This window comes from Rhinatrema bivittatum, chromosome 1 (genome assembly GCF_901001135.1).
Source record: "Rhinatrema bivittatum chromosome 1, aRhiBiv1.1, whole genome shotgun sequence".
In the NCBI taxonomy this organism is placed as follows: domain Eukaryota; kingdom Metazoa; phylum Chordata; class Amphibia; order Gymnophiona; family Rhinatrematidae; genus Rhinatrema; species Rhinatrema bivittatum.
In genome coordinates this window covers 621,711,637-621,728,559 of record NC_042615.1, presented here as the reverse complement: position 1 = coordinate 621,728,559, position 16,923 = coordinate 621,711,637, and the positions used below count along the sequence as shown (strand labels likewise).

The 16,923-nt window shown below is 41.6% G+C and overlaps 1 protein-coding gene across 1 annotated transcript in view; it reads left to right on the top strand.

Moving 5' to 3' along the window:
• Nucleotides 1–16,923, top strand: part of LOC115073295 (adenomatous polyposis coli protein-like) — a 459,579-nt gene that overhangs the window by 338,091 nt on the left and 104,565 nt on the right. The window contains 1 exon segment of the mRNA XM_029571606.1: nucleotides 8,511–8,594. Coding sequence (XP_029427466.1) covers nucleotides 8,511–8,594 — 84 coding nt within the window.

The following is a 16,923-nucleotide window of genomic DNA, read 5'->3' as shown; positions in this document are numbered from 1 at the left end:
GGGTTTGATTAAGGGGCTTGTCTTTAATGTTCTGACAATGCAAGTAGCAGCTCTAGCTTGCTGTAGTTCAAGACTTTGACTTCACACCTGGATGTTTCTAGGTTCTGGAGATGTGTTAAGAGTATTAATCCTCTATTAAGGTTTCCTGTGCCTTGAGATCTAGATTTGGTGCTGGTGTTTTTGTCCGGGCCTACCTTTTCCCCTCTCCAACAGCTTTTATAACAATTAATTCTGATAGAGTGCAAATTAGGACAGTGCCTTCCTTTTTGCCAAAGGTTATTTCAGAGTTTGACTTGAATCGGTCGTTCTCGATTCCATCTCTGGGCAAGATTTTCAGGTGTTGCGTCCCTTGGACATGAAGAGGCATCTTTTGTTCTACCTTAAAGTTACTAAGGAATTTTGGAAAATAGATCATATTTTTGTTTTTCATGGGGGGTGAAGAAGGGGTATGCAGCTTCTCATGCCATGGTGGTGTGTTGGTAGCCTCTGTGGATTCCAATTTGCCTTTGCCCAAACAGATTAGGGTTCATTCTACCAGAGCACAGATTGTGTCTTGGATGGAGTTACAGCTGGATTCTCCATCGGAAATTTGTAAAGCAGTGACATGGTCTTCCTTACATACCTTTTCCAGGTATAACTGTCTGGATTTGAGTTTGTGAAGACATCCTTTGTGAGGGTAGTGTTGAAAGGGAGCTCAGGCCGCCTCCCACCCTAAGAGAAAGTAGCTTTGGTATGTCCCAGTTGTGTGGACTGGCCTGCTTGGATGAAGAGGATGGTGAAATTAGTTCTTACATGATAATGTATTTTCCTTTAGGACAGGCAGGCCAGTCCACACTCCCACCCTCGATTACCTATACTGCCTTTATTGCATAGTCTATATAAAGCATTACAGCACGGAGACACTACTTCTCTTGCTAACAGATAACATTCTAAGAGGTTTTTGATAGCGGTAAACACTACATTCTAATAATGCTAGACTTATCAGCAGCCTTCGATACAGTAAACAATAAATACTACTAAATAGACTAAAAGAAATCGGATTACACAGCAAAACAATAAACTGGTTCAGTTCATACCAAATAACAGGTTTTTCCAAGTTCAGATCAACAATACATTCTCAGAAAAAATCAATCTCAAAACAGGAGTACCGCAGGGATCAGCATTGTCTGCAACCCTCTTTAACATATACATGCTGCCCTTATGCCATCTGCTTGCAGGACTAGGAATCACACACTACATATATGCAGACGATATTCAACTAATTCTACCTATAGAAGACACATTAGAAAAAACACTAAACCTGGCTAACATGTACCTAGACATTATAAGACAACTACTAAACCAAATGGAACTTGTGATTAATATTGATAAAACAGGAATTTCTACACTTAGAACGGAAAAATAATGAAATCAGCCAAACGCCAATAACCCTCAATAACAACCAGACAATTAAACTAGCTGAAAAAGTACGAAACCTTGGAATAATAATGGACCCTGAAATCAATCTAAATCAGCACATATCACTGAAAGTAAGGGAAGGCTATGCTAAACTCATGGTACTCAGAAAACTAAAACCACTACTAACACTAACACTAATTTCCGAACAGTTCTACAGGCACTAATTTTCTCCAGCATGGACTACTGTAATGCCCTTCTATTAGGACTCCCAAACACAATATTAAGACCACTCCAAATACTTCAAAACACAGCAGCTAGAATACTATCTGGAAAAAGGAGGAGGGACCATATAACTGAAACCCTAGCGGAACTACATTGGTTACCTATCGAACACAGAATTAAATACAAAACCCTATATACCATACATAAACTAATACATGATGAGAAATTGGACTGGCTAAACACAGCATTAAGAGTACACGTCCCACACAGAAACCTTCGATCTGCAAATAAAGCACTCTTAACCATTTCTTCAGTAAAAACGGCAAGATTAACCCAAGTGAGAGAGAGAATATTATCACTAGCAGGCCCCATACTTTGGAACACAATGCCTCTAGAGATCAGATTGCAAAGAGTTCTCAAAGCATTTAAGAAAAGTTTAAAAACATGGCTTTTCAAACAAGCATTTTATAAAGAGACGGGAGAATAGGAAATATTTAGAAACAGGCAGAAGAACACCGGCGCACAGCATCTAGGATTGTACAGTAAATTGGTCCACGAACTCTACATCACTATAAACATAATTATAACACTATGGATAGTGAATTTTACACGTGAACAGTACCTCACTGGTACAACTGGTCATGACCTACCCCACTAAACAATTGATTGTCTTTAATGATATATCGTAACCGAACCTTTAGCGGCACCTGTTAGAATGTACTATTGTACGCCCTCACTTACATTAATTTATGTGCCTACATGTAAACCGTTGCAATGGTATATGATTTAGCGACGGTATAGAAAAGATTTTAAATAAATAAATAAATACAATACCTATATGAGTGCATACAAGCTATAAAAGGTATGCTTTCCTCGACTGCGGATCAGATACCTCCGCCTCTTCATGACATAGAAGAGTGTTCTCGGCACCTTTTGCGGTCAATCTACGAAGCATATGAAACATTGTCTAGGGCATCGGCAGCAGCCATTGCAGCCCGCAGACTAGCATGGTTACGTTCAAGTTCCATACGTGAAGATTTGCACGAGAAACTAACGAACCTCCCATGTACAGGAGATAACCTGTTCAGAGAACGATTTCAGGACACAGTGGGTAAACTGAAAGAAGAAGCTCTAGCATCCTAACTATTCGACCACACGTCGATATATTGGATCTACTCGTAGGCAATCATATGCCAGGAGACCCTACAGATCTTATCATTCCTTTCATACACAGACTTACCCTGCGTACCAGCGTCCTGCTCCCCAACAGAATACCTCAAACCAACATAGAGGTAAACCACGTAACCAGAGACAGGCACAACAGCTGGCTACTGCTGTGAAAGCGACTTCATCTTTTTAGTTACCCAGCCACCACCACAACATCAAGCACCACTCGGCAGGATTCATTCCTGCCTGACAACCTGGGAGAGAATAACATCCGATCAATGGGTTTTGGAGATAGTACGTCACGGCTAACAACTCCAATTTGTCACAAAACCCATATTACTTCATCTTTCCACACTCCAGATTCACAACGTCCAACCACAACTGAGGGAGGAAATTGCTTTGCTTCGCAAACAACAAGCAATTTGACAGATTTACCCCAGGACCAAATCAGTGGGATTTTATTCCCCATACTTCCTCATACCCAAGAAGTTGGGTGGCCTTCGCCCCATCCTAGACCTAAGAGAATTGAACAAGTTTCTCACCAAAGAGAAATTCAAAATGGTATCGTTGAAATCAATCCTTCCTCTGATTCAAACCAACGATTGGATGTGTTCCATCTACCTGAAGGATGCTTACATACACATTCCAATCCACCCATCCTCGTGGCATTACCTCTGCTTTCGCTACAGGCATCAACACTACTAATACAAAGTTTTCCCCTTTTCAACTATCGGCTGCACCCAAGGTGTTCACCAAATGCATGGTAGTGGTGGTGGCTCATCTCGGACAACAAGGTATAACCATCTTTCCATATCTGGACGATTGGCTCATAATCGCCCCAACTCCAAACATCTTACTTGAACACCTCCATCGAGTGATACAATGCTTGCAAGAATTAGGATTGGTGATCAATTTTTAGAAATCACACCTACAACCAACACAACAGTTACAGTTCATAGGAGCATGCCTGGACACTACGTGCAACAGGGCATACCTACCAAGCGACAGAATTTCACAATTCCGTACTCTGTTACACACCTTGAACCAGACTCAGAGACCTTCAGCGAGACAGGTTTTAGTAGTCCTCGGCCACATGGCAGCGGCGAATTTCATGGTTCCCAACACCAGGCTACACATGAGACACCTGCAATGGGGCTTGAAACGTCAGTGGAAACAACACTCACAACCATTGACACAGAAGTTATCACTAACCGCTGAAATGAGAAAAGATATAACATGGTGGCTCCTAGACTCCACCCTATCCAAGGGAGCATTGTTCAGTTCCCCTCCTCACAACGCAGTCTTAACCACAGATGCGTCTCGCAAGGGCTGGGGTGCACACCTCGAGATTTACGAAACACAAGGGTTATGGACAATCTCGGAACAGAACCTGCAAATAAATTTATTGGAACTCAGAGCAATTCGGAATGCACTACGAGTGTTCCAAGACCACCTGAAAGGGCGCAGGGTCATGATCTACACGGACAACCAAGTCGCAATGTTTTACATCAACAAACAAGGAGGGTCCGGTTCATGGTCCCTTTGCAAGGAGACCTTGACAATCTTTGAACATGCTCACCAAAATTGCATACATCTCCAGGCAACTTACCTACCAGGAGTTGCAAACACAAGAGTGGACAAGCTAAGCCGCATCTTTCATCCTCACGAATGGGCACTCAATACAGAAATAGCCGAAGACATATTCATGCAGTGGGGGACACCTTCAATAGATCTCTTTGCAACAGAGATCAATGCTCAAGTTCCCAAATTCTGCTCAATAAAACCAAGCCAATTCAGGATCGCTCAAGATGCCTTCCTCATCCCGTGGACAACAGGCCTCCTATACGCCTTTCCTTCCATACCACTCATAACAAGGACAATTCAGAAATGCATAGCAGACAAAGCTCAACTGATACTCATAGCCCCGACTTGGCCGAAGCAACTGTGGTACAGTTTCCTTCTCCGACTATCCAACATGGATCCAATTCGATTACCGAATCGCCAGGATCTTCTCTGCCAAGATCAAGGGATGCTTCTACACCCGCTACACTCATCTCTCTACTTGACAGCGTGGAGATTTGGAGGCTCCTTCTATCAGAACAGGGAGTTTCCACCTCTGCACAATTCATCTTGTTAGAATCCAGGAACCTCTCCACAAGGAAAATTATAGCTATAAATGGAAACATTACTCTACCTGGTGCCCTTCCACAGGTGTACCTCCATTGGACTGCTCACCTGAGTTGCTCATTGATTATCTTCATACACTACTATACAGCTGGTCTAGCAACATCATCCATCAGAGTTCATCTCAGTGCCATAGGGGCATATCATAGACCAGTTAACAATATTCCTATATCCAGTCACCCCTTACTATCTCATTTCATTAAGAGGCTAACTCACATTCGTCCTCCGATCTCTAAGCCTCCGGTTCCGTGGAACCTCAACATAGTTCTGGAACAGCTCATGCTTTCCCCATTTGAACCCATGGACTCGGCACATTTTAAATACCTCACATGGAAAGTTGTATTCCTAGTTGCAGTAACATCTGCACGTAGAGTTAGTGAATTACAGGCCTTGGTCCATTATTCTCCATATTTACAATTTCATCACCAAAAGGTAGTTCTCCAAACTCACCCATCCTTCCTACCAAAAGTGGTTTCTCAATTCCATCTCAATCAGACCATGGAATTACCCACCTTTTTTCCTAAACCTCATGCAAATGATAGGGAAAAATTACTGCATACATTAGATTGTAAAAGAGCTTTAGCATACTACAAAGAAAGGACAAACTCGGACTCCCGTGTTTCTCAACTCTTTGTCTCCTTTGATCCGAAGGCACCTGGATTACCAGTGGCTAAACGCATCATCTCCTGCTGGATAGCACAATGCATTAAATTCTGTTATGATAAACAGAATTTACAACTACATTCTGCTCCTAAAGCTCACCAAGTCAGAGCAGTAGCAGCCTCCTTGGCACACCTTAAGAATGTGCAACCCATAGACATTTGCAAAGCAGCAACATGATCATCGCTCCATACCTTCACATCTCACTACTGCCTTGATCAACAAGCAGCCACTGAAGCAAAGATAGGGCAAGCAATACTGCAATCTCTATCCTCCTGTCTACGGTGACCGCCACACTGTCAGGGAGCTTGGGACTCCCATGACAGCATGGCTAATTCAGCCCTGCTATCGATGGGAAAAAGCAAGTTTGCTTACTGTAAACGGTGTTTCCGTAGATAGCAGGATGAATTAGCCATGCTGACCCACCCTCCTCCCTGGCAGTCACCAAGTCTTCAGCTACACTAAGGCTTAATCACAGACTGAGGAGATTCCGTTACTTTCCTGCGCGGGAACACACGCACAACCGCAGAGAGCAAAGCTCTGATCTTTGCTTTGACAAGCTCCGCCTCCCGGACCTGATTGACAGATCCCATGACAGCATGGCTAATTCATCCTGCTACCGTTTACAGTAAGCAAACTTGCTTTTACCACTTGAGATGCTTTTTCTGGAGTATTCGCTTTCCAGTGCCATGAAGGCATTTTGTATGGGATCATATTGTGTAGGTCAAGGGGTGGGCGGGTAGAGAGAATGGTACCTCTGTGTCACAGATCTTACCTTACCAGAACCCGCTGTATCTCTCGTTCCTCCTTGCTTGGATTCTTTGTAATAGTGAAGGCAGATTTTGTGAATGGGGGAAGGGGGGTACAGGAGCAGAAACAGACTTTTGCCAGTTCTTCCTTATGTGGAATCATCTCCTCCTTCCTTAGAATAATATATTTAAAACCTATTTTCTCAAATGTGTCACAGTGAGATCTGTCAGTGGCCAGCCAGAAATGTTGAATGATGAGTTATTTTAATTTGAGTCAGAAGGGCTTTCTACTATTCTTTTTCCTCTGTAATCTAGCATACCACTATTTCTACATGGTCCACAATCTTGTTCATTTCACTTTGTTCCCCCTTAAATATTTTGTGGTGATTGTCTCTGTAATTCTCTAACTCATTAATCATTCATTGTATTCCAGTACTGGTGTATTTTGTGCAGCTCTGTATAGCTTTCAGCATTATATAAAAATAAAACTTGATTGTGCTAAAATACATATTAATATCAGGTTATGGTTTTTATTTTTTATTTAGAAAGATTTCTATACTGCCTTCCTGGTCTTTGCCGAGCGCTCAAAGCAGTTTGTACATTAGCAGCATCATATACGTAGAAGGCATCAACATAAAATTAAGGACAAATTCCAGACAGACATACAAGTATTACTAACTTAAAACTGATCTGCAATGTGACAAAAATAAATATTTTTCATAGCCACCTGACAGGATACAGTTTATTTCTGATTTTCTATATCCCCCAAACAAATCTGGTCAGATATACAATAAATCACATTAAAATAATAAAACATTGCAATCTTTCAGTGCTGCTATTATTTAAAAAACAACCCATTTATTCCTATTATGAATTTGGATAAAGCCATGCTGAGTTTAAACCAGGAATTTAAACTTTTTTTTTCCTAAAAGCTATGGGGCTAATGCAATAAATCAGTGCGGAAAATGGGCACTCTGTGTTGATCGCCCATTTTCCTAACGCCACGATATTAAGTCGGAAGGTGTACAGAAAAGCAGTATTTTTTGCTTTTCTGTACACTTTTTTGTGCTGCTCAAACTAATGCCTATTCTGGGCAGGCGTTAATGTCTGAGCATAAAAATGTGTGGGTCGGGCACACCTTTTTTTTTTTTGGGATCTCGGGAGAATAGCTAATTGCCTCATCAACATGCATTTGCATGTGATGAGCGCTGCTATTTTCGCGGGAGATTGGACACGCGTTTTGGACGTGCCAATCCCCTTATAGAATAAGGTTAAACTGCGCTTGGCTGAATGCACTGTATTGCATCGGCCCCTATATAGTTTATTTCTAGGTGAGCTTCTAGGGAGTAGAGTGTTTTGTAGAAATGGAAGCGTGACTGAAAATGCCATGTATCTATTTCAGATAAGTTGCATTTCCCCTAACAAAGGAATCTGCAGACATTTCTGAATGCAGCGTAATTTTCTTTTCATCACAAACCATTCCAAACTGCTGGTTATATGTGAGGAGGCCCTTTTCTTTCAAATCTTGAGAAGCAAGGTTAAATATTTAAATTTGGCCTTTTCTACTACTGGGAGCCAGTGAAGTTGATAAATAATAGCATTAATTATCTATGAATGCATTGCTGTTCTCAAAATCTGTGTATTTAAATATGGCTTTAGCTGTTTTATTAATCTTACGTTACTGTAGGCTGCACAAACCACAGATGCAATATGCAGCTCTAGAGTTAAGTGTTTTCCCTTTTATATTAGACATACATCTGTTACTTTGATTTCGGAAATGTATTTATTAGATTTGTATTCCGCTTTCTCCATGATTCATAGCGGATTCAGTAGCAACATTCATAATAAGTAAATGAATGTCTCTATGGAATCCACTATGAACTGTGCAACAAGCTGAATATAAATCTAATAAATACATGGTATGCAAATGCCAATTTTCTTTTTAAAGAAAAACACATTTGGTTTAATATCTTAGTAACTATCTGCTTCAAATTTTCTGTTTGTTGAAACTGTACAGTGCTTGTAAACTTTGGGGTAATCTTGATTTAATTATGATTTTTTTTATATATATATTTTTTATTTGTTTCTTGAAACAAAGCAGCAGACTGTAGTATCTTGTTTTCTGTTTAGGTGAGAGTGGTTAGGATTCAACAAATAGAGAAAGACATACTTCGTCTACGGCAGCTTTTACAGTCCCAGGCAGCAGAAGTAGAGGTTAGTCTGCAATCCTTTTTCTCTTTTAAAGGTGTCATTTAAAACCAGAACATTATAAAGTAAATTTGTTTTGATTAAGTAACATGCTAATATTACATCTTGGATAAACTGATGGAAAATGATTTTTTGACTAGTGAATAAAAGAATTCCATTACGTGATTATTTCTCTGAAGACAAGCAGGTTTATTCAGTTAAATAATTAGGTCATGTGATCATATATTGGTGCTGAACAGACAAACTGCAAGAGTTGTGTAGAAAGGCAAAAGTCTTTCTTTGCTTATGTATAGTAATTCCATACTGCAGCAGCTCATTAGCTCTTTTTCAGTTCCTCTTAAACCTCAGTGGCCACTGGATGGTTTTCTTCATGTGGCTCTATAGCACTTCAGAGGAATCCCTCTCATTAACTTTGGCTTTCCTCATAAAACTTACCCTAATTGTATTTCCTTGTTAAATTTTTTTGGCACTTAGCTAAGTTTTATTATTTTTTTTCAATAACTGCTGCCTCACTGGCCCTGTCTGTTTTCAATGGGATTACAATAGCAAGCCAAAAGGCCAAACATTTACATTTCTTTGGTCTCCTGTGACAGGAAAACATACAGCATCAGTTTTTCTCACATGTCCAAGAAGCAGACCAGCAGCCTCAAGTTCTGTCTTAATTACAGCCAGAAAATATCCATTGTGCATCACCATCAAATTTTGCTGTACACATCTTGGACAAAGCTATAGCACCACCATCTGTAAGATGTGTGTTAAGATGTCACTTAGAGTGGTTCAAGCCCAAAAGAATGGGCTCTGAGCTTTCTTTGCTAGTGATCTTAAGTCCAGCTTCTCAAAGCTGGCTTTGCAGGCTGAGCACAAGGTTCACATAGCTGATCTTGGGATTGGTGACCAGGCCTTGCTGAAGAGGCTCTCAACCTCTTTGGCCCAAAGACCGTACCCAAGAATCAAGAGAAATTTCACTATCCCACTTCAAGTTATGACAAGGATGCTGAAGACTTGAGGAAGGTGTCAGAGAGTCAATCAATCTCAAGAGGAGACTGTGATACACTGACATGACTCTTCAACACTTGGCTTCAAAAGCCCACAGTTGCAAGAGGTCCTGCACATTCCAAAGCAGCTTCATTTAAGAGTTAGTTCTATTTCTACTCTCAGGCTGAAATACCAGTATGCTGTCTCCAGGGGGACAGATATGGACCTTTGAGCAACACCTACAAAGGGCCTTGGAAGGTCTTCAATCCTCTACAAGGGCATGCCCGTTGCTTTGCGGATTGAGATTGATCTGCCATCAGAATTAGAAGAGCTCAAAGCTCTATACCTCAACTCAGTCAAAAGCAGGGTTAGAGTTTTGACTGGATCCTGGGGAAATAGTCACTATTCTGATTTCTGTTCTGGAAGACCTCCCTGTGCTGGGAAGGCTGAGGATTTTTCCAAACTATTGGCCCCTTGTACCTTTGGACAGATGGATTCTACAGGTCATAAGGGATGGTTACAGATTATATCAATCAACTATCCAAAAGAGGCTTTCAGTGCATCTAAAACCAGGACCTTCTCAGGTCAGAAATCCCCCTTTTGCTAGCTAGAGTGTTCCACTGCAGTAGAGAGATTTTACTATACGTACTTACTAAAAAGAAAAAATTCAAAATGATTTCCTTGAGTGTACTGTCCTTCAACTTTTAAAAAGAGGGAATTGGCTGTGTTCACTGTGTATCAAGGATGTTCACACTTACATAGTGATATATAGGATGTATCTCAGCTTTTTAATTGGTGCACTGCACTTCCAGTACCACATACTTCCATTTTGGTCTTGCATTAGTTTCATAGGTTTTCACCAAAAAAATTCCTATCTGATATCTACCTGGGCAATTGACTGATCAAAAGTATATTTTAGTCAGAAGCAAACAAATCGATATGAGTCGCCGTCTAGATGTTGTCAATCAGATTTATCATCAACTACCTTAAGTGCCATCTGAATCCATCACCTCAAGTGGAGTTCATTAGGGTTCTATTAGATCTGACTCATACCATGGTCTTTCTTTCCATGAACAGAGTTGTCAACATTATTTATTTATTTGTTTAATTCTTTTCTATGCCGGTATTAGTGGTTACATCATACTGGTTTACATGTTCAGGTAAAAAACATTCTTTAATTACCTGCAGGCCGATACAGTACAGTGCGCTCCGACGGAGCGCACTGTTAGCCTGCTCTTGGACACGCGTTTTCCCTTACCCCTTATTCAGTAAGGGGAGGAAAACGCGCGTCCAACCCGCGGCACCTAATAGGGCCCTCAACATGCAAATGCATGTTGATGGCCCTATTAGGTATGCGCGCGGGATACAGAAAGCAAAATGTGCAGCCAAGCCACACATTTTACTTTCAGAAATTATCGACGACCCAACGGTCGGCGCTAATTTCTTCCGGCGCCAGGAAAGTGCACAGAAAAGCAGTAAAAACTGCTTTTCTGTGCACCCTCCGACTTAATATCATAGCGATATTAAGTCGGAGGTCCCGAAAAGTAAAACAAGTAAAAAAAAAAAAAAATTTGAATTCGGTCCGCGGCTGTCGGGCCGAAAACCGGACGCTCAATTTTGCCGGCGTTCGGTTTCCGAGCCCGTGGCTGTCAGCGGGCTCGAGAACCGACGCCGGCAAAATTGAGCGTCGGCTGTCAAACCCGCTGACAGCCGTCGCTCCTGTCAAAAAGGAGGCTCTAGGGACGCGCTAGTGTCCCTAGCGCCTCCTTTTCCCCGTTTTTACCGCGTCACCTAATTTACTCTCCCGCGGACTTTACTGTATCGGCCCGCTGGTTTTGTACAATTTTGTTGGCCACCTGACTTCCGAAAGCCATTAGTGCTCGGGATTGCTACTATGACAGCAGTGGGAGAGAGAATGCAGAGTCAGCAGACATCAGCTTGGCTCATATTGAAAATTCAGAATATGATGGCCTCCATGGTCTATGCGATTCGAATGGAACACCTCCATATGAGGCAAACCCAATAGACCAGTGGTCCCCAAACCTGTCCTGGAGGGCCACCAGCCAGTCGGGTTTTTGGGATATCCTCAATGAATATGCATGAGAGAAAATTTGCATGCACTGCCTCCATAACATGCAAATTTTCTCTCATGCATATTCATTGTGGATATCCCAAAAACCCAACTGGCTGGTGGCCCTCCAGGACAGGTTTGGGGACCACTGCATTAGACATTGAAATCCCAGTGATATCAAACTATGCATTGTTTACATTGTTATATCTGTAAACCGGAGTGAAGGATTGTTCCAAACTTCAGTATATAAAGGCACACAAAATAAATAAAATAAAATGCAGAATCTTCATAATCACATGCATCACAGAAGGGCTCAGAAATTCCCTGTACTGGTGGCTCTCTCATCATTTGACAAATGATTTATCCTATCAAATTTTCTTAGCACAGATGCATCCAGCCCTAGGATGGGGAACCCATTTAGAGAGACTTTCACACTTAGGGGTCCTGGTCTCACCAGGCATTAGTAGCAATACCGAGCACTAATGGCTTTCAGAAGTCAGGTGGCCAACAAAATTGTACCAAACCAGGTAATTAAAGAATGTTTTTTACCTGAACAAGCAAGGAGGGAAAGACTCTCACCTTCTGTGTCAGAAAATGTCAAGGTATGACTTTGGGCCATCTCAGAGAAGTCCTGAAAGCAACATATTGGCAGTAAAACACAACATCCTGACAAAGTTTTGTGTTGGATCAGAATGTGGGCCAGACCTACATCTGTTTATAACAGTCCTGAAAAGGAGGGTGCCAGCTCAGAAAGAAATCAGAATCCAAATTAGCTACAGATGTCTTCTCCATTATTTGGGAAGATAGGTCAACTGTGTGCATCAGATCTGAAATGCCTAGAAGCAAAAACACAAAAGAGCCCTGGGAACTATAATACTTGTTACTTCTTTTTGGCTGAGATAAATTTGGTCTCCAATTCTGAAAGAGCTATCTCTCAAGAAAACAATCCAGTTGGAGTCTTCCCCAACCTTCTAGAATCAAGGTATGTTGGTCCTCCTCAACATTCTCTGGATGATGAAGATGATGTAATCTGATCACTTATTTTTTTGGATGCAATGTCCCAAGTCCTGGCTTCAAGAAAAGAATCCACTAAAAAGTCTTATTGTTTCAATTGGAGGTGGCTTGCCATCTAGTGTGAGGAGGGACCCTAGGTCCTTTCTCCTGCCCCCCAACAAAAGCTGCATGAATAACTTCTTCATCTCAGTCCAGACTGAAGACCAACTCATTAGGGCTTACCTCCATGCAATTAAGATTTTCTTCTGCATGCTGGTAAGAAGTGCTATTTGAGTATAGCCCAGGAATAAGCCTATTAGGAGTGACTCTTCAACCATACATACCGCAGAGAGCCCTAAAATCGCAAGACAAAGGATTTCTAAAAATGCATACAACACAGAAGCACACTAAATGAAAATAAGAGATCGCATATGGAATTCTCTCCCTGAGTCACTACATCTGACAACAGAAAGAAAGAGTTTCAAATGGGAACTGAAAACATGGCTCTTTAGAAAAGCTTATAATCTAATATAAAGGCCAATAAACTGACAACATCACTAGCAGATCTTTAAACAATATTAGTAAATTGAGTAAAAAGAATCGAACAATATAAAGGGTAAAAGACTACATTATGAGCATGGCACATAGGATAATGAGATGAAATAGCACCTTAATTAACGCATACTTGATGTTGTGTTGACTTAGAATTAGTATTTATAATGGTAAAGAAACTAGATGATGCATGAAACTAGTTAATGCATGAATATGACCTTGACTATGTATTAACTGTTTGTATTAAACCCAGAATATGAATGCTGACCTAAAATGGGAATGTTGACCCAGAATCCGAACGATGACTTTGTAAACCATTGTGGTCTTATCTTGGAACGGTGGTATATAAAACCTAAATAAATCTTTCAGTAGTAGTGTGCCAAGATTTATATCAAGGGTAGATAACTCTGGTCCTGAGTTCTACCAGACAGTCTCACTCAACTTCCTCATCCCCAGAAGTCTTTCTCCACTCCTTCAGACCCCACTCCCCTCATCTCCAGCAGTCTCTCTCCCTCCTTAATACCAACTGCTGACCCCCAGCTGACTCTTTGCCCTCAACACCCTTTCCTCATCCCCAGCAGTTTTTCATCTCATCTTCCTCTCCCCCCAATCCTAGCAGAATATTTCTTCTCATCTCTCCTCTCCTCCATTGTCCAGACAGTTTTCTTGTCTCATCCTCCTCTCCCCCCAATCCACAACAGTCTCTTCATCTCATCCTCTTCTCCAGTAGACACTTATGTCTCAACCCTCTCTGCCTCACCTAGCCTGTCCTCTAGCAGTCTTCTCCCAGTCATCTCTCTCAACATACCCAGCCTCCCAAGCTCCATCCTGTTCCCATGAATAGTCTGAGACTCAAACCCCCTCCCTTCCTGTTCCCTTTCCCCCAGCAAGCCTCTCTCTTACTTACAATTGCAGCCCTCTGCCCCTCTGAATCCAGGCTAAGGTCTACATTTTCCTTTCCCGATCTCCCACTGCAAATGACCCCTGAAATTCTCATTTGAGGAGTTATACTGCCTCTTCTGTCTGCCGATGCTAATCCCTTCTGGCTTTTGTCATTGGCTCCATACCACTGCTGCTTCCTTATGATTGGTCCTGCCTGGCTCCTAACATTGGCCCAGCACTGCTGCCTCCTCTTTTTCTCTGACACTGGACCTGCAGGGGCCGGAGGTTCCACATCATCCAAGACAACCATGTCTGGAGGCGTACCCTGCACTGTTCTCCAGAAATGCAGTCTGCAGCCTTCAGTGTCTACCTCCAGTGAGCTGTGGAAGTTGTCCATTTCCTTCGAAGACAGTCCCTATGTTGGTGCTTTTTGAGATGGAGTTGGACAGAGAAGAATCCCTGATGTGTTCATTGGACACAACAAGCACTTTAGTCCTGGCATCAAACACCTCAACTCCCCTTGGTGTGTCAAATGATCCTTCTTTCAGTGCCCAGCATATCGGCACTGACCAGGTCCAGCAACCTGAACCTGTCTCAACGTTGCCTGCACCTAGTTCAGTTGAACTGAGTTGCAGCAGGAAGCCTTTTCTGTCCCCTTGACATCAATAAGTACCAGTGGCCAAGGAGCTGAGTTATAGGCCACAGATATGTTCAGTTCCAAGGTCAGTATGATATCATATTTCTATTCGACCAGTGTTTTCTGAGCCAAAGTCTTAGGAGTCCTTGGGTCCTGGATACATATTAGAGAAGTACAACTCTAGAGTAGAATACACTACTGGTTTCCTATCAGGGTCATTTTCACCACAGTCCAGGAATAAGTTGTCTCCTGAAACCCATTCCTTCTGAAATGTTGTACAAAGGATGGCTAGGCTGTCCTCTTTGAGTTGCAGGCTGTCTCCAGGGAACCAGTTGGAGCCTTCAAGCAACTCCTATAAAGAACTGTGGGGAAGATGTCCATTCCTGCACAAGGCTGTCCCCATTGATTTACAGGTTGTAGGTGCATATCAGTCTTGTCAAATACCTGGATGCTCCTAAGGTGTTGTGATTAGTACCTATCCATCCTGTCTTCCAAGATGTAGAATGTAGGAAACCCCACACAGTACTTTCTGTTGGTAACCAAGTGTCATATTCAGGAAGCTGAAGGATTTGATATGCCTTAGTTATCACACCAGAATATATAGTAACCATAGAAATGATGGTAGAAAAGGACCAAATTATCCATCCAGTCTGCTCAGAAAGCTTCTTATGGAAGTATCTGCTGTGCTGTGCAGGTTACCCCAATGTTTCTCTTAAGGGAGCCAATAGGCCAAAAATCCATGCCTTAGTACCTCCTGGATGTGATTTTCAGACTCTGGACCTCTTTTAAAAGAAGCAATAGTGGAACACTGTGCTTCAGCCCTACCAGATTTGCATAATGCAATATTTGCACACAATTCTGAAAGGGCCCTGAAATTCACCAATTTTTCCCTCAAAAGAAACAGGAGTCGTCCCATCACCTGATGGAGACCAGTGAGAAGAAGCATTTGATCTATGCTATCTACAATGCTGTGGAAAGGGTATAAAAAGCATCTGCTATGGCTATTGATGCCCACAAACATTCATGGTTGCAGGCCTCACACCTTCCTGATGATGTGTGGGAAAAGTTTATAGATGTGTCTTGCAGTAGTGGAAATCTCTTTAGAGATATTGGCGGAGCTCACGAAAGACCATGATTTTATGCTTCAGACCCTATCTGATGTCACTTTGAACCACATTCTAAGTATTGGAGGTTTCATGGTGGCCTACTTAAGAAACAGTTTTTCCCCTCAAAAGAAGTACTTTCCAGATGCTTCTTGCTGCAGGCTTTGCCATTGAATTTGGGGAGATCTCCCTGTTGGCCTGTTTTAATATAAAAACAACAAAGGATACCCAATGGGAAATTTTTATAAAAATTCTGAAACAATTTTTTTGAAATGCACAATAATTTAAAAAAAAAAACCAAAACAAAAAACAGTGTGAACAATAAAGTTTTAGATCTTGGCTTCTGGGTTAATCAGACATGCTTAATGGAGCTTGAATTTAATTTTAATGGGGAAGAAAAAGACTTCAGATGCCAATTCTTGGGCAGAACGCCTTGTGAACTTGTTCAAAGGGTAAAATCATTAGTCATAAAAAAAACCTCCGGATTAAAATGGGAAAATCACAGCTATTAGGAGTGCTCCTCAAAAACGAGAACTTCATAATATACAAATATTCCCCAGGAAGCCCTCAAAAAGACTTTCAAAAAAATCCAAAAAACTGTTTGAAAAGTTGTTCACGCAAATATACATTCAAAAAATACTTTTTTTTTTTTATTTTCACTTTGCTTCATAAATTGGTCTCTGGGAGACCAACCTAAATGATGATGGACTTACCCCCAACATGTCCCCCCTTAGAGGGTGCTACTTAGTCTTCTACTCACCTCATCTCTGGCCCCAATCGCAAATGAATGTACTCCCTAGATGCTTATTTTCTTCCCCTTCTCCTAAGATTTATGCATTGTCCTGCTCCCTGCTTTCATTTGTCTGAGTATATTTATATTGTACCTCGCTCTGAACATAGGAAGGGTGGGTAATAAATGTGTTTAAATAAATAAATCTCCATACCAGCAAGTTACCCCCATGCGCTTGTTTCCTCATTTCCATCCTCTAGACTTTAGAGATCCACAGTGTTTATCCCATGCCCCTTTTACAATTGTCACAGCAAACCAGGGTTCATGATTTTCCCTGCTTGCATGATTGGATGCTCAAGAATAAATCTCAGGATTACATTTTTAAAAAAATT